This window comes from Mustela nivalis (genome assembly GCF_964662115.1).
Source record: "Mustela nivalis genome assembly, chromosome: 2".
Classification (NCBI taxonomy): domain Eukaryota; kingdom Metazoa; phylum Chordata; class Mammalia; order Carnivora; family Mustelidae; genus Mustela; species Mustela nivalis.
In genome coordinates, this window is record NC_139021.1 from 152,606,012 (window position 1) to 152,624,816 (window position 18,805).

At 39.4% G+C, this 18,805-nt stretch overlaps 2 protein-coding genes across 3 annotated transcripts in view; one reads left to right on the plus strand and one right to left on the minus strand.

Moving 5' to 3' along the window:
- Positions 1–18,805, minus strand: part of FGFBP3 (fibroblast growth factor binding protein 3) — a 130,380-nt gene that overhangs the window by 12,785 nt on the left and 98,790 nt on the right. The gene's annotated exons all lie outside the window — the stretch shown is intronic.
- Positions 481–18,805, plus strand: part of BTAF1 (B-TFIID TATA-box binding protein associated factor 1) — a 98,458-nt gene continuing 80,133 nt past the window's right edge. Inside the window, exons 1-2 of the mRNA XM_082721929.1 lie at positions 481–838; positions 15,634–15,757. Of these exons, the coding sequence (XP_082578055.1) occupies positions 825–838; positions 15,634–15,757 (138 nt within the window). The 5' untranslated portion in view covers positions 481–824. The remainder of the gene's footprint in view (positions 839–15,633; positions 15,758–18,805) is intronic.

An 18,805-nucleotide genomic window follows, 5' to 3' on the forward strand; every position in this document is an offset into this window, starting at 1 on the left:
TTTTACACGGGACTGAGAAAATCATCGTTTTTTATCTATAACGTAGACAGCTGAGGAAACAAACTGGGTTTGGCAAAATCGCTGGCAGAAGACCTTCCCTACGATAGCAATGCAGAACTTCTGGCGAATATGGCTAACATTGGAGCCGTGTCCTAAGTGCCCTGGCAGATCTTCCCTGCTTTCACCCCTCCCACTGGCATCGCCCCCCTCGAATAGAACACCTAAGGTCTTCGGGATCGTGTTTCCTCTAGCAGCCTGGTTGGATAAGGACCAGGGCAGTAAGGAATTAGATACAAAGTTTTTCGAATTTCTAGAGGCTTGGCTAAATCGCCTTTCTTTTCTTCTCTAGGAAATAAGGGTACCTTTATTTGTCCTTCCTGTCTGGTTAACGACAGATAGCCACAAACTTTTTCTTTCGGGTGCACACAGCCGAACAGAAACTACCCTCACGCCTTCCCCTCACTCGCACAGAGGAGGCCGTGGCGGGGAGCTGACGTCACTTCCGGCGCGCTGACGCTCAGTTCAGCGTGCCGACGCCTGCGTCAGCAAAGAGCGGGGCTGGGGGCCCCCGGTTTGAAGTCGTGCGGGTCGGAGGACTGCCGCCTCCGCCGCCGCCTCAGACCCTTGCTCCCCGGCCGCGGCGGGGACGAATTCGGGCAGGCGGCGGGGCAGATGTTCAAGGGCTCACGGCGGGACGCCCCGCGCCGCACCGGCCCTCTCCTCTGACCGGGGCCTGGGCCTTCGTCGCTCTGCTCTCTGGAAACTAGCGCCTCAGCGGTGCAGCGCGTAGCTCGCGGCGAGATCCGAACCGCCGGCGCCCGGCCATGGCGGTCTCCAGGTGGGTCTCGTTCATTAAGAGAAGACAGGAAGGTAGCCCAGGCGAGGCATGGTCTCCTCTCGGTGCCCTCACTCCCAGAAAGGAGCGGTTCCCATTGTCACTGGGCTTGGGCGCCTTCTTCCACAGACTTCGGAGTTCGCTTCTCGGTCTCTGAGGGTTTGGGCTTCAGAAACGTCTTTTTCTTGTGCTCTGTGCCACGTTAGAACTAGTTTTTCTCTTTCCTCACCATGCTTCGCTTCTCTGGTTTCTCTTCCCCCTTTCAGTTCTAGAGCCTGTTACCTCTCTTAGTGCTTCTAAGGCTGATCCCTAACCTCCATTTCATGGGAAAACTTGGTAGTAACTGTCGAGGTCTGGGAGATTTGAATTACTATTATCCAAGTGAACTTCTAATTATGTTAGAAATTATTTATGGCTTTAAGGATATGTTCTTTCCTGAGGACTTTTTTCTTAGAGTAGAATTCTTTTGTTTAGCAGTAAACATTCAGTCGTCAGCATTGTAATTTTTGGCAAGTTATTGTATTAGCAACGTCTTTCCTAACTGAGGCGTGAAAGAGATCATAAATCTTGTTATTTTAAAATGTTGCCGATCAAGAGAAACGTCTGGGAAAACTGTAGAAAAGCCAATAAGACGTATAGCTATGGGAGGAAAGTCCTTTCCTCCAATATGACCAGAATCGTGGGAAAACTTTTTGTTTTGATTGATTTTGTAAATGTCAGTAGGGGATGGTCCTTCTGATGTTACCAGTCAGGAATCACCAAGTTCGCTAGAGTTGATGAGGTTAAGTTTTCATGAGAACTGGGTTTTTCTGTCAAATAGACTAAAGGAAGCAATGACAGTTAAGAAAATAAATAGTTTTCATTCATTTTTCACAATAAGTTGAAATTCATTCTCTTGACACAGTAGGTGCTCTAGCAAGCTGTTTTGCAAGCCAAAAGGATAGCCCATTTCTCACAGACTCACTAGATAACTGATGAAATAGCATGTTCCGGGAGAAGTCCATGGGAGTTGGTTTAAGGGGGTTGCTAGATACCTGTAGGAGAGAGCATCTAATTTTTATTTCATACATTAATTGAATCCAGTCATTGTGAGGAAAGTCTTATTTTGTGATATATAAAATTACCTTGAGAGAATAAAGTGGTGGTTTAACTTTTTGTAAATACTGAAAAGTGTATCTTCTCTAATTTGTTACCTTCTATATAAATATATATAGGTTATAAATACATTGATACAGCAACTTAATATGAGATTTGTTTATTAGGATACAGTGTTTAAGAGAATGAGTAGCTCCTGGGACTCCACTTGGTGGAGCATGTGGCTCTTGATCTAGGGGTGGCAGTTCAAGCTCCATGTTGGGTGGAGAGTTTACTTAATAAAAATATTAAAAATCAAGATTAGCTCTTGAAATTCCTCTTAGAGCAGACTGTTTTCACAGTATTGGATATAGCTTTATAGAGACAAAATGAAAGTATTTAAAGAGAAACTAATCTGCTTGGCCTTTGCTAATCTATTTACAGAAGTTTAAGGCATGTAAATTTCTCAGTGAATTCGTGGGTTTTGAAAGCTACTGCCTTTTGTTCTTGACACTGGATTTCAAAGGGTAGTGCTCTTTTTTATGTAGATTTTTTTGCCAAAATAATGTTAAATCCTAAAAAAACAAAACAAAATCTGTCATGGTTTTAGGTAAAAGCTACTCCTGTGTATAATTTAGTAATATCAGGGTCCAAGAAAGACACTTTTGAGACACCTTCTGTGTTTTGGGGGATACGGTCAGTTCTTGCCTTTTTTTCTTTTTCTTTTTCTTTTCTTTTTTTTTTTTTAAGATTTAGTTAGTTATTTGACAGAGACACAACCCAAGAGAGGGAACACAAGCAGGGGGAGTGGGAAAGGAAGAAGCAGGCTTCCCCCTGAGTAGGCAGCTTGATGTAGGGGTCAATCCCAAGACCCAGAGATCATGACCTGAGCTAAAGGCAGCTGCTTAACGACTGAGCCACCCACAAGCCCTAGCTCTTTTTTTTTTTTTAATTTTTTATTAGAAGATTCACTTCGAACAGCAAACTTTAATGTCAAGCTGCTCTTTTCCATACACTCAGCATGTTTCTTTACTAACTGAATTTCCTTTCTTATTGGTGTATGCTTGTAGAATACAGACTTATTTGAATATTTTATGCAGAATAGGTAGAAGATAGCTTAAGAGATAAAAATTATATTTGCCAGAATCAAATCTAAAATATTTTTTTGCACTGTAATATTTTTAGGACCTTGTAAATATTTCCAACAGAAGGGAAATGGTTAGTTAGTACCATCATTCCCTCAATTGCCAGGTTCAGGAATCTGGGAATAATAAATAATTTTTCCCTCTCTCCTCTTCCCGCCAATCCAGCCAGTTACCAAACCCAATCCTGTTAGTCTATTTTTCTAATCTTTCTCTGGCCAGTTGTCTTTCTTTCCATACCAGTTACTGCAATCTTGCTCCATGCCACCATCATCTCTGATCCAAGACATCTGCAACAGCAGCCACTTGTTCTTCCTGCCTCCCATGGCCATCTCTAATTTTTTCTTCACTTCAGCCATATTTTGCTAATATGCAAATGTTAATGTCTTTTTTTTTTTTTTTTTTTTTTTTGCTTAAAACCTTTAGATGTTTTCTTTTGCCTTGGCATATAGTCCAAATTCTGTAACAGACTTATCTTACTAGGTTCTTTGTGATATGGTTTCTGCTTCACCTTGTGTCAGGTTCTCTCCATCTTTCTCCCTTTCATTTTGAATCTGTTCTCACCTTCCATTCTTTACGTCTGGAACATTCCTTTTTTGCCCTCCCACCACTCACCCCAAGTCTGGGTAACCTTAGTTTTGGAGTATAAGTTTATATGTCACTTTGGGAAGCTTTCTCTGGTTTTACCTCATCTGAGTTACTTGCACCAATATGTACTTCTCTCAGTCATTATATATTTCATAATTGCGTAATTGTTCTCCCTGCTTGGATTTAGGTACACTCTGGAGAGAAGGGAGTATGTCTGATCTTTCTCTTCCCAGGAGAGTGCTTGGTTCCTAGTAGATGCTCTACACTCCTTTTTAAGCGAATGAGTGATTTTTGTTTCTTGTTTTAGTAGCTGTCATAATTTTACCATAGTTTATGAATGTAGTAGAATATTCCCAGGGTTTTTTCTGTGAGTCCTTAATAGTTCAGCTATAGTTTTTCCTTAGGAAGACAAACTTTCGCTATACCTTTGAATATTAGCCAGGATTATAATTTTAAAAAACACAATTTTATCAGAACTATTTTTAAAAAGTCTATAGCATATTGAATTCTGTGATAGTGTGGCCTTTTATAATCCAAATTAGATATAATACAACTTTGCACTCTGTGTGTTCAAATTTTTTAGACCCTGCTTATAGTTTTTATAATGGTCTAGTTTTATCATACTTTGAATTGTAAGAATGTGGCAAAATTATCAAATACACGGTCAACTCTTGATTTTTGGGAGAGTTAAATCTTGCAAACAAATAAACTTTGAAACTCTTTAAAATTGCAAATATAGTTATAGCATTTGAAGTTCTGAAAAATGCAGTGAAGTACGACTGAAAAATGTATGACGCCCTTAGACCCTTAATAAGAGACAAATATACAAATGTAGGAGTAGAGAACAATGTTGCCCTTGAGATATGAATGTTGGAAGGTCAGCTTAGTTCATTTACTAGCTACTTACTCCCACAAAACCAACTTCAGCAAAAAGACAAATTATATATACTAACGGTTTTCAGTGTTGCTTGCAAATAATTGAAATAGTAATTGTTAAATATCTTTTAAAATTTATTTTTTTACAATGGTTAGCGAACATATAGCATCGTTAGCTTTTTCTTTTCTTTTTTAAGATTTTATTTGTCAGAGATTAAGAGAGAAAGCACAAGCAGGGGGAATGGCAGAGAAAGGGAGAAGCAGGTTCCCACTGACCAGAGAGCCTGAGGTGAGGCTTGATCCTAGGACCCTGGGATCATGACCTGAACTGAAGGCAGATGCTTAATCAACTGAGCCACCCAGGTGCCCCACTGTTAAATCTTTGAATAATGCTGTCTTGATTTGTGAGCCTTTCTACAGTTGGGGTTGGGCCATCAACAGTAAACACAGCCTTAGAGAAACTGTTAAGATATGTTTATTACAGACGATGGTGAATTTGTGACAGTGTTGAGTACCATGACTTACTACACGTTTGTTTGTGTGTGTGTGTTTAAGATTGTTTTTCATACCTTTGCCAGATTATGCCATAACTGGTTGAGGTGACTTTTGTATATTGATTAGCTAATAGGAACATAGTTTTCCTTTGATCATACAAATTTAAAAATATTCTTCTTCAGTGATCTAAGCTATAGAGGCCATGTCTAAAATGTCTAGACAGTAGTTATGATTTGACTGCATTATTAGAAACTTTCTCAGGTCTGTGACATTTTTGCATTTGAAAATAATGCAATGTTCACAAAGGTTTCTGGAAAAAAGGGAGCACACCCTCTTATGGAAGAAACAAATTGCTACATTTGATCAGAACTTTGCTCAGTTTTGTTAATTCTCTCTGTATTGCTGATACTATAGAGAAACATTGTTTCAATAGCCCTGTTCTACTCAAGTTTCTTGAGGGGGAGGTTCCAGTGGATCCTTCCTGCTGATGGAGAAACCATAAAATGATCTTGCTGATCTCTAGGACAGCTCAGGTTTCTTGTGTTCGTTAGGCCTCTTCCTCTGTTATTGCTAATTTCAATCAATTATAGGATTGATAGAATTGTTACAAATATTAATATGTCAAATATTTCATAATTAAAAGCCAGGAAAGGTAGAAGAGGTATATGGAAGCTTTTACATTTCAGTCTGTATGGCAAATGCTTCCCTATTTCTTTGCTTTATTCCTCAGGGTACTTACATAAAGCATTTTGTTGTTTGGTTTTTAAATTATGCTAAAATACACATAACATAAAATTCACCATTTTAACCATTTTAAAGTGCACAGTTTTGTATGAACTTTTAAAATAACACATATTTCTTTTGAAGAACCTAGATTTTATCTTTAAAGTCATGCAAAAGGCTGTAGCTTGATGGGTGGATCAAGAGTAGAGGTTAGAGGGCGCCTGGGTGGCTAAGTGGGTTAAGCCGCTGCCTTCAGCTCAGGTCATGATCTCGGGGTCCTGGGATCGAGTCCCGCATCGGGCTCTCTGCTCGGCAGGGAGCCTGTTTCCTCCTCTCTCTCTCTCTGCCTGCCTCTCTGCCTACTTGTGATCTCCCTCTGTCAAATAAATAAATAAAATCTTAAAAAAAAAAAAAAAGAGTAGAGGTTAGAAAAAAAATGTCCTAAAGGAAATAACTGTTCGGTTGTACTATTTCAGCATTGATTTAATGACTAGTTATAGAATGCTTTCTATGTTCTAGGTACTAGAGATACAGCAGAGAACAAAGACAGAGTCCCCATTAAAAAAAAAAATTAAAGATTTTATTTGTTTCAGAGAGTGTGAGTGCAAGCGTGATGGGGGGAGGGAGAAGCAGACTTCCTGCTGACCAGGGAGCCCAGTGCTGGGATTGATACCAAGGTCCTGGGATCATGACCTCAGCTGTAGGCAGACACTTAACCGACTGAGCCACCCAGGTGCCCCTAGAGTCCCTGTTTTAAGGAATTAATGTTCTAGTGTGGAAGTAAGGGAATACAGTTTATTCTGGCATGCACCTGGCTTTGCACCTGGCTTTCATGTGGTTTCACATCTTCATACTGATTCTCAGTGTACTGTGTGGTGTCTTACTGTTCCTTGTTGAAAGAATATAACATTAGCATAGTTTCAAATTACCCACAATATAAATTAGAAGGTATACATTTAAAAACATCAGTTTAGAGAATTTCTTTGAAGTTGTTTATTTTGACCATAACTTTCTTACTTAATGATAATATGTGAAACTTACTACAGTGTTTATATTAGATATTTACTTTTTTCTTATTCCCTAAGTCACACAGAAAAGTAAAAATATTCAAATAGTTTCTGTTTTAAATTTTACTGTACTTTTGTTAAATGTAAAAACAAAAGCATTACAAAATGGACAAACTTGACTGATAATTCTTAGTTAAGGTTACATAGCTTTCCTTGTGAAGTGTTCTAGTTGACCTTATACTGTTTTTCGAAGAGATTAAGTTTAAATTTATTCTAAGAATACGGAGGTCGGAAGTAGATAGAAGAAGTTATATTTGTACTTTTTTTTTTTTTAAGATTTTATTTATTTATTTGACAGACAGAGATCACAAGCAGGCAGACAGGCAGGCAGAGAGAGGGAGAGGAGGAAACAGGCTCCCTGCTGAGCAGAGATAGCGATGCGGGACTCGATCCCAGGACCCTGAGATCATGACCTGAGCCGAAGGCAGCGGCTTAACCCACTGAGCCACCCAGGCGCCCCTATATTTGTACTTTTTAAAAAAAGTATTTTTTTTTAAAGTGTTTTTTTTTTTTTTTAAATCTCTGCTCCGCAATGTGGGCTTAAACTCATGATGCTGAGATCATGAGTTGCTTGTTCTAGTGACTGAGCCAGCCAGGCACCCCTATACTTTTTTTTTTTTTTTTTTTTTTTTTAATTTTCAAATGGCTTAGGAATGGAAATCCAGCATGTACTTGTTTGTTAATGATGAAGTAGTAACTTAGGACATAGTTCAAAATGCCTATGATTTATTTTTATATCTTTTTATATGTTTAGTTCATGAATTATCATAATGCAAATAGCTGAAGAGAAGAGGGGTTAGATTGCAGCTGCCAGCATAATCTCTGCAAACTTTCATGTTCTCTTTCCTTTTTCTAGTCAGTCTTTAGAGCAATTGCCTGAAGTCATAGTTTGGTAAACAAAATATGAATCATCTTGTATAATTCTCTCTGAATTAAAATCCAGATTGAAAATGGGCCAGATTTCTTATCAGTAAATTCATAACCAGTAGATATTGTCAAATATAATTGCCTTCTATTCTATTTAAATTATTCTTCCAGTCTTTGGTACCTTTCATACAGCTTGACATCTATTCCCTCTTTCTCCTCCATCTATCTATCCTTCAAAGAATGAAGAATGGTATTTTTTTCCTACTAGCTGTTCTGCAAGAGAAGTTTTAGCCAAAAAGAAGTATTGTGGTAAGTACTGTGTTTCCACAGTTAGCCCTTCTTTTAACTTCCTTTCTCTTCTGACCACCTAGCTTCTGTCACATTCTCCTTCACCAAGGGCCCTACCTGCCCTCCAACATAATTCTGACCTTGTCTCATGCCCTTGCCCTTCCCCCCACCAGTTGCCATACCAGCCTTTTCCTGGTATTGTGTCCTGGCCGTGATGCTTGCCTCATAGCTGGCTGCCTTGGGGTAACAGGACAGATTGCCCTCTTGTCAGACCCTGGTCTGCTCATCCCTTTGTTCTTCCTTTTGTGTGGTGTTTATTCTGCTATTCTGGATAGAGGATGAGAGATCTTCAAAAAACCAAAGACGTATTCTTATATCCCCATTCCTCTATTCAAGGAGGCAAGTTTGGTTACCACCAGCGTGGAAGATGTGAGGATAAATAGGCCTGGATTGGGTGAGAGAGTGGACTAATCTGTTATCCCAAGACAGTTGGCTGCTGGAGGAGCATAGGTTACATGACACGGCATTGGAATAAAAGGCTTTGCATAAAGGAGAGACGAGGAACTGCGTGGTTATGAGACAGGATCAGCATTAGGTTAGAGAGGAGTCAAAAGGCCAGGAGTGTGGCTCTAATGAAGCTGGGTAGCAGGAGACTAAAGGAAAGTTTAGGAAGGGTGGAGATTTTTGAAGGAATACAGTGCCTACTTCATGGTCTCTTTCTCATCTTGCTTTTTGGAGCAGGTATAACTGCCTTGATGTTCTGAATGCTGGAATACTGCTGGGCTGATTTTATCACTTACTGAAACATTACCTTAGCATCAGTTTTGTTTTTTGTTTTTCTTTTTTTAAAAGATTTATTTATGAGAGAGAGACAGAGCTCATGTGAGCAGGGGTGGGTGCAGAGTGGGAGAGAGAATCACAAGTAGACTCCCTGCTGAGTGTGCAGCCCAGGGCTGAGCCTGATCTCATGATCCTGGGATCATGACCTGAGCTGGATGCCTAACTGACTGAACCACCCAGGTACCCCAGTCTCTTATTTTTACAACTTGTATTTATATAATATAGCTATTACAAATTAAGGATGTTTCTCAAAGGAAGCAAAAAAAATTCTAATATAGCTCACTTTTTTTTAGCATACACTTTGTTTACTTAAAAATGATGTATAAACGTGGCCCTAAGAAACTTGCACTTTAATACTAACTAAAGAATTGTTTTAATACTGAGCAAAGAATCTTTGGAGGAAGTGAAGCCTCATGAGCATAAGACATCATGGGATGAATTAGTGTAAGAGATGCCCCCAAAGAGCATAACAAATACCAAAATGGTTATTCAAGATGAGAATTCATGTAGATTTCAGAAGAGGAATTAATCTCTATGATACAGCAACCTGAGATAGTTTCAAGAGGGTAAAGGACTTTAAATCTTGATGGATGGGAGCTAGTTGAAGAATTGAGACAAGAAAAGACATTCCAAGTGGAAAATGGTATAGAAGAAATTGTGAAAATCATAAAGGTCCATGTTGGGGAGGTACTTATTTGTTTTTGATTAGTATCTCTTAGGCAATGATGAGCCATTGACAGTTTTAGAGTAAGGTAATAATTGGATCAAAAGATGCTTTAGGAAGAAATCTGGCAATAAGATCACGTTACCTTGGAGTTAAGTTCACCAGGCAGTTGAAACTGTGTCTCCCATATGGACTAGATTGAGGATGATTTGTGATGTGTTATAGTTCAAACAAGTAACACTATAGTTTCCTCAGGGAACTGGTGAGGTGAGGAGCCAAGGATTGATTATGGGAGAATGTACATATTAAGAGTTAGGGATACCAGAGGAAGAATTGAGAATTCAGATATGAACAGGGTAATATAATGTGAAAACTTGGGTAAAAAAGTATCTTTAAAATGGGGTACTTACTGATATCAGATGTGATAGAAGAATCAAGAAAATAGGACTTAACCAAAAGAAATTGAATTTGGAGTTTACAAGTTCATTAGTGACCATCAGGTGTGCCATTCAATAGAAGAGAAGAATAGAAACTTGACTGATAAGGATTAAATTGTGTGTAGTGAGGAAATAAAATAAGTGATTTTTTCCCCTAGATTTTATTTATTTATTTGAGAGAAAGAGAAAGAGAGAGCATAAGCAGGGGTTAGTGGCAGGCAGAGGGAGAGGGAGAAGCAGGTTCCCCACTGAGCAGGGAGCTTGATGTGGGGCTTCATCCGAGGATCCTGAGATCATGACCTGAGCCGAAGGCAGAGGCTTAATCAACTGAGCCTCCCAGGCACCCAAAAGAAATGATTTTAAACATTTGTTCATGATGCTTGACAATAAAAAAGAAAAAGCATGCTAGAAGATGAAGGTCAAGCAGTTTATTTCCTTTTCAGAGACCTTTGCATATTTGAAGGTAGAAGGGAATGGGTTAATAAGGCAGTGATTTAAGGCATTAAAGAAAGGATAATTGAATGAAGATAGAAGGGGATGGTATCAAGGAAACAGTAGGATAATATCTAAGCCTTGAAGAGGGGTGAGGATAATCTTTCCATTTGAAATAGAGAGGATGAGTGTAAAGAGCAATCTTTGGAGATAGTGAGGGGAAAACTTAAGACAATTTATGTTCCAAAGGCTAGAGATCCACTCAGTGAAGTATGTAGTCCATTCCTTTTTAAGGCATAGGGAATGGTATTTGGGGCTTGAGTAAAGAGGATATGATTGGGGAGAACTTTGGAAACTGTCCATTTTCTTTTAACTTTTTACACACAGATTTATAAACAGTCACTTCCTTACAGTGTTCATTTTGCAGCTAGTTTTGCTTTTGATCAAAAAGGCAGAAGAATCTGGGATACCTGGGTGGCTCAGTTGGTTAAGTATTTGCCTTCAGCTCAGGTCATGATCCCAGTGTCCTGGGATTGAGTCCCACATCAGGCTCCTTGCTTGAAGAGGAGCCTGATTTTCCCTCTGCCTACTGCTCCCCCTGCTTGTGTGCACACTCTCTCTCACACACACACAAATAAATAAATAAAATCTTTAAAAAACAAAACAGAGTCTCTGTAATGGAAAAAGAATTATGTAGTAGTTGAAATCTTTCTAGAGGTGAAGTCTAAGGAACTTGGCATCAAATAAGTCGAAGATACGACAGATGTTATGTTACATAAGAAAAAAAAGTGAAAAAAAAACCCCTCACAATGATGCAGAAGTGTAAAATACACTTAAATTATCTAGTTTTACCCTCCAAAGTAAGAGGTTAAGCGAAGGTAACTTTCTTAAGTCCTCCAACATGTGACAGAAGTAGGACCTCTAAAAGTCTCCTAACTTCTAGAGTAGTTTTCCATTTTGCCCCAGTTTTCTGGAGGAAAGTCCTAAATCTATGTAAACTGTGTCCATATATGAGAGGCCAGTATTGTGATTTTTTTTTTTTTTTTAAAGAGTGGGAGAGAGAGAGGGGTCGGGAGTGGGAGAGGGAGAGAGAATTTCTCTCTCCAGAGATGTCTCTCTAGCCAGAGACGGGGCTAGATCTCACAATCTGGAGATCATGACCTGAGCCGAAATCAGATCACCACCTTGGTGCCCCAAGAGCCTGATACTGTTTTTGTTTTTGTTTTTTTTTTTTTGACAGAGAGAGCACAGGCAGAGGGAGAGGGAGAAGCAGGCTCCCTCCTGAGCTAGGGAGTCTGACACGGGGCTCAATCCCAGGATCCTGGGACCATGACCTAAGATGAAGGCAGATGCTTAAGTGATTGAGCCACCCAGGTGCCCTGAGCCTGATATTGTTATAAAGAATACATGCAGCAAGTCCACTTACAGTAGCATAAACTTGATCTAAGACTAATCTGTTCTTTGTAATAAAACTAACTTAATTTTTTTTTAAAGATTTTATTTATTTATTTGACAGAGAGAGATCACAAGTAGGCAGAGAGGCAGGCAGAGAGAGAGAGGAGGAAGCAGGCTCCCTGCCGAGCAGAGAGCTCAATGCGGGACTCGATCCCAGGACCCTGAGATCATGACCTGAGCCGAAGGCAGTGGCTTAACCCACTGAGCCACCCAGGCGCCCAAACTAACTTAATTTTTGATAATTTTGCCTGCCATATAATATGGAAGATATTTTGGTAAAGATTTTATTTATTTATTTTAGGGAGAGCACAAGCAGCGGGGAGGGGCAGAGGGAGAGGGTGTTGCAGACTCCCTGCTGAGCAGGGAGCCCAATGCAGGGCTTGCTCCCAGGACCCAGGGATCATGACGTGAACTGAAGGCAGATTCTTAACAGACTGAGCCACCCAGGCATCCCAGATGTTTTGAAATTTTTTTTTTTAAGATTTTATTTATATATTTGACACAGATAGAGAGATCACAAGTAGGCAGAGAGGCAGGCAAAAAGAGGGGAAGCAGGGAGCCTGACATGGGGCTCGATCCCAGGACTCAGACCATGACCTGAGCTGAAGATAGAGGATTAACCCACTGAGCCACCCAGTGACACCCCTCTTTTTTTTTTTTTTCAAGATTTTATTTATTTATTTGACAGAAACAACGAGAGGGGGAATACGAACAGGGGGTTTAGGAGAGGGAAAGCAGGCTTCCTGCCAAGCAGGGAACCCGATGTGGGGCTTGATCCCAGGACACTGGGATCATGACATGAACCAAAGGCAGCTGCATAAATACTGAGCCACCCAGGTGTCCCTATCTGAAATTTCTTTTCTGCAAATTTCATGGACAATATCATACAGTCAGAGCAATGTGCAGATGTTTGTTGTGGAGGTTCAGAGATGATCCTCAAGAACTTTAACATCACAAGTTGATTTTTTTTTTAAAGATTTTATTTATTTATTTGACACAGAGAGAGATCACAAGTAGGCAGAGAGAGAGAGAGAGGGAGAAGCAGGCTCCCTGCTGAGCAGAGAGCCCGATGTAGGCCTCAATCCCAGGACCCTGAGATCATGACCTGAGCTGAAGGCAGAGGCTTAACCCACTGAGCCACCTAGGCGTACCAACATCATAACTTGATTTAAAGATGAAAATAATTTAAGGGGAATTCTGAGAGTTATATATGGGATGGGTAAGGGAAATCATTTTATGGGGAAGGGACTTAGTCTTAGAACTTTTAAATAACACCAGCTGTCAAAAAATTTTTTTCTCCCTTTTCTTACTGTCTCTGAGTCACTGTTCACCAAATCCTGTAGCAAAACCTGATGAATGAATGGGTAAAGGCAAGTATTTAGATGGCCTTGAATTAATAAGGAGAAATATTGTGTTAGCAAGTGGGATGTGTCTGTATATATAAAGTAAATTAATTTTTGTATGTCTTACAAAAATTAATTTCTTTATAATCACTCTGTGTGCCATTCAGTATATTGGAAGCAGGAACTGTTATATTACTCTGGTTTATGCCACTGGCTTTTTTATTACCTCACATATTTTTCTTAAAATTTGTCCTTCCTATATACCCTTAACTATAAATTTGAACCTTACCTCTTAGTGTTTTGTTCGGAAGCAGTTAAGAACTTTTTATAATACTTTTGGCCGTTCTTGAACGTTCTTGTATTTTAGTTCTATTTTTTATTAATTACAATGACTTTGTGCTTGTTAGTGACTGGCTAGTTTGATAAATACTATCAGAAAAAAGAAAAGAACAATTCTGTCCATTTCCTCTGCCTCTAAAGCTTTATCTTTTCTTATAAAAGGTTTTCAGAGCTTTGTTGTGTAATTTTTTTTAGCTCTTTGTGATAGAAAAATAATCCCAGAAGTAAAATATGAGCTTCATTGAGACCTTACTTTCTATTTCTTATTAGATAAAATTTGAAAATATATTCACTAAATCTTCCCTCATATAGGATTTAACTTTGCCCCTTGTCATCCTCTATCTTTTAAAAAAATGTTTTTACAAATTTATTTATTTATTTTAGAGAGAGAGTGTGCAAGTGCACAAGTGCAAATGGTGGGGAAGGGCAGAGGGAGAGGAGAAGCAGACTCCCACCTGACTGTGAAACCCGACTCAGACTCCATCTCACCACCCTGAGATTATGACCTGAGCCAAAACTAAGAGTTGGATGCTAAGCTGACTGACCCACTGGACCCCATCCTCCATCTTTTTAAAAGTACCCATTTATTCTATATATGAAGTATGAAGCTGCCTTCTTCTCATTACCTACAGCATTCATTTTGCCTCACTAATTAGTAGTATGATAGGAAAGCTACATTTATGATATGTACATGGTTGGTGGTAATTACTTGTGACTTTGCCCTTCTAAAACCTTAGGATTTTCCGTATTCCAAAATAATAGTAACACAGTGTTCCACTTCTTATTACCTATTTCAGGTATAAGGCATTGTGGCTTTATTCATTGGATAAATGGCAGAATTGGAATTTGAACTGTGGTGTTGTAGCTCTAGAATTGATGCCATTATGCTATATGCCTTTCGAAATATTTTACTCAGAGATCTTATTTATTGCCATATTTGTTGCTTCTATACAAATGGCCCCATATACCTTTATACCTTTAATCTCAACTCTTCCTGAACTTAAGATCTTTATTCCAGCTATCCTTTTTGGTCTCTCCTAGCTATCTTGTCCCTGCCGCTAGTAAACTTACCAGCTTTTCCCATGGTATTTTCTCCACTGTTTCTTCCCATTTTCAAAATGACATCTTTATTTTCTAAGATTCAGAGTTCGAGAGTCCTTTAATTTTCTTGACATTTCGTTATTGTACCATGTGTGTTTACTGTCTGCAGCCTCTCTCTCAATTTCTTCTTTTCTTTAATTTTTAAATTTTATTTATTTATTTGAGAGAGACAGAGAGTGTGCGTGTGAGCAGGGGGAGGGCAGAGGGAGAAGCAGACCCCCCCCCAAGCAGGGAGCCTGATTCCAGGCTGTGTCCCAGGGCCCTGAGATCATGACCTGAGCCAAAGGCAGCTGCTTAACTGACTGAGTCACCCAGGCACCCCACTCCCAACTTCTTTCTAGGCTTCTTGCCTAGATGGTAGTTCAGGTCTGCACTTTTAACCTAAGACTCTCTTAAAGCTTTCTTCCATTATACTTCATGCTTCATACTGCTGCCAGATTAATCTTCCTAAAATAGAGTTCCAGTTCCATTGCTTTCTTGAACGCAAACCTTCATTCATGATCGACCTATTAAGGTCCATCTCTTTTATTTTTTTAAAGATTTTATTTATTTATTTGTCAGAGAGAGAGGAGCGAGAGTGAGCACAGGCAGACAAAGTGGCAGGCATAGGCAGAGGGGGAAGCAGGCTCCCTGCCAAGCAAGGAGCCCGATGTGGGACTTGATCCCAGGACGCTAGGATCATGACCTGAGCTGAAGGCAGCTGCCCAACCAACTGAGCCACCCAGGTGTCCCTAAGGTCCATCTCTTAACACCATTTATTTCATGAAGATATTTCAGTATTACACAGTTGGGGTTATGTAGTATTTATTACCTCTGTTCCCACTCTTCAGAGCACATTTGTACTTCTTTTCTGACACATATGTTACTGTCCCCTGTATTCTAATTATTTGTGTACTTGCCTTCCTGCTTATCCTACCCCCAACTGCAGGTTCCTTAATCATAGAAATTCTCTCACAGCCCTAGAATAGGTCTTCTTCATTCATAAACGCTCAACACATTTATTGACTTAAACTTATACCTATGAGGAAACATGTTTCAGAATAATCATTATATTTTTGTTATTTTAGGCTTGATCGTCTTTTTATCTTACTGGATACTGGCACTACTCCAGTTACAAGAAAAGCTGCTGCACAGCAACTTGGAGAAGTGGTAAAGCTTCATCCCCATGAACTAAACAATCTTTTATCTAAAGTAAGAACTCTTTTTTAATTTTAGTATAAAGCGATTGTAGAAGTTTGTCTGTGGATAGGAGTAGAACAATAGAAATTGTTTTATTTTAGTGGCAATTTGTGGTCTTCCAGTTCCATTAACTATCTTACTATTTCTCCAGATTTTTTTTTTAATTTGGTCTTTCTTTTTTATCACAAGATTTAAATTTTTTTTCTTTTTATACATCAAGTTTAATTATCTTAGGGATTTGACAATATATAACCTTTTGCCTGTGGTACAAATTTGAATCTGACCCAATTTGGTAATGAACTAAGTTGTTAATCTAGTCTGTTAGTGGTCTGACTTGTTCCTAACGGCTAGTAATTATATCATAGTTGACAGTCTTAAAATGGATTGAAACTCATGGGAAATAATGGAAATATATGAGAAACTAGTTACTACATTTTAAGTTATCACCTGTTTGAAAGTGGAGGTTTTCTGCTTTGATGGATCAGTGTTTTCAAAATACTAGCCTATATTCTTTCCCTAAGCAATGACTGTATTTTTACTGAACTCTCTGGGCTTGTAGAAGTGTGCTTGATAATGGTAAGCAACACTTTCCATGTGTTTAATAATTCTCTGACATGCAGGGGCGCCTGGGTGGCTCAGTCAGTTGAGCATCCAAGTGTTGGTTTCAGCTCAGGTCATGATCTTCTGGTTTGTGGGATTGAGCCCCATGTGGGGAGTCTGCTTGAAGACTCTCTCCCTCTGCCCCTGTCCCCAACCCTCCCTCCTCATGTGCATGTTCTCTCTTTATCTCTCTATCTCTCTCTAAAACAAATCTTGAATAAAATCTTTTTCTGGCATACGAAGTAAAAACTGGAGTGCTTTGTGTGTTGGGGGCTTGGATTGGAAAGAGGGTGGGAATAGAGGATAGGGTTGGGATACAATATGGAAATCCCAAGGTCCCTTTCTTCCTGCTGGTCTTATTCCCTCCTTCCTTCCCTTCCACCCACCCACCATTTCTTCCCTCCTCACCCTTTCCCTCCCTCCCTCCCTCTCTTCCTTTCTTTTATTACCTTTATTTACTTATGTAAGAGGGAAAGAACATATGAGCAAGGGTTAAGAGGAAGAAGGAGAAGCAGACTCCCCACCAAGCAGGCAGGGAGCCCAGTGTGGAGCTTGATGCCACAACCTCAGGATCACAACCTGAGCCAAAGGCAGATGCTTAACTGACTGAGCCACCCAGGTGCCCCTTATCCCTTCCTTTCATTCTCATTTGTCCCTTCTTGATTCATATGAGTAAGAGTTCTAAGACCTTTTGAATATACAAATCTCTGTGATATGGTTCCCATCATGAGGGCTGACAGTAACTTTTCCAGTGTATTTACAACTTAGATATTATCAGAACTTTCTAACTAATACGTAGATGAGGAGACAGCGACTTGATTTCCACAGCCTCCATGTTCTCAGAGTGAAGAGGGGCATGTATTAGACACTATTCTACTCATGCATAAGGTAGGGTATAGAGAGGCATACCCATTTCTTCTCACCCTAGGGTTTTCCCCTGAATGATCTGAAACTGGAAACAGCAGAATTAATTTGTGCTGAACTGAGGAAAGGTTTCCAGCCTTCTGAGTTCTGGTCTTCTTAACTTAGATCCTGGCATATTGGCTGTCATCAAAGAATTCCAAAAGAGGCAAAGTTTGTATTTTGTACCTTCTCCCCTCTTACCTTCTCTTCTCTCCCCTCAGTGTTTTCCTGTTGCATTTTGGTTTTGTTTTTAAAACTCCTTGTTGTGTGATTCAGTTGTTTTATCTTACTTGTTTAAAGACTTTTTTAAGTTTTCTTTTAAAGATTTTATTTTCAAGTTATTTATTTTTAAGATTTTATTTTTAGTATAGTGCTTGTATTTACAGTCCCAAGACCAAGAGTCAGATGCTCCACCCACTGAGCCAGCCTGGTGCCCCTCAATAATTTTAGATACGTGCAATCATCACCGCAACGTAATTTTTAAAACATTTTTATTTCCTCAAAAAGAAACCTCATGCTCATTTTAGTAATTCTCCATCACTGTCCCTCCCATATCTACTCCTAGGTAACCCCTCATCTACTTTCTGCCTGTAGATTTGCCAGTTCTGAAAATTTTATATAAATGTGACCAGTTTATTTCACTTAATATTTTTAAGTTTCTTTCATATTGAAGCTTGTTTCATTACTTCATTCCTTTTTATTGCCAAATAATATTCAATTTTATGGATATGATATGAATATATTATGTGGATATATCACATCTTATCTGTTAATCAGTTGATGGACAGTTGAGTTGTTTCCCCTTTTTGGCCTTTGATGAATAATACTGCTATAAAAATTCATGTACAAGTTTTTGTGGGGCATATGTTTTATTTCTCTGGGGTTTATATCTGTGGATAGAATTGCTGGATCATATAGTAACTTTTTTTTTTTTTTAAGATTTTATTTATTTATTTGACAGACAGAGATCACAGTAGGCAGAGAGAGAGGAGGAAGCAGGCTCCCCACTGAGCAGAGAGCCCAATGCAGGGCTCGATCCCAAGATCTTGAGATCATGACCTGGGCCGAAGGCAGAGGCTTTAACCCACTGAGCCACCCAGGCGCCTCTATAGTAACTATTTTTAACTCTATGAGGAACTGCCAGACTGTTTTCCAAGCTGGCTCCATTGTTTACATTCCTAACAGTAGTGTATGAGAGAGCTGATTTTTTTTTTTTTTTTACATCCTTGCCAATGCTTGTTATTAACTGACTTTGTTCCCGTACTAGTGAGTGTGAAGTGATGTGTCATTGTAGTTTTGACTTGCGTTTTTCTGGTGACTAGTGATTTTGAACATCTTTTCACATGTTTATTGACCCTTGGTATATCTTTTTTGGAGAACTCTCTCTTCAGATCCTTCACCCAGTTCTTCTTTTTTGTGGGGGAGGGACAGAGGGAGAGAGAGGGAGAATCTTAAGGCTCCATGCCCAGTGTGGAGCCCAGTGTGGGGCTTGATCTCACAACCCCTGAGATCATGACCTGAACTGAGATCAAGAGGCAGACGCTTTACTATCTAAGT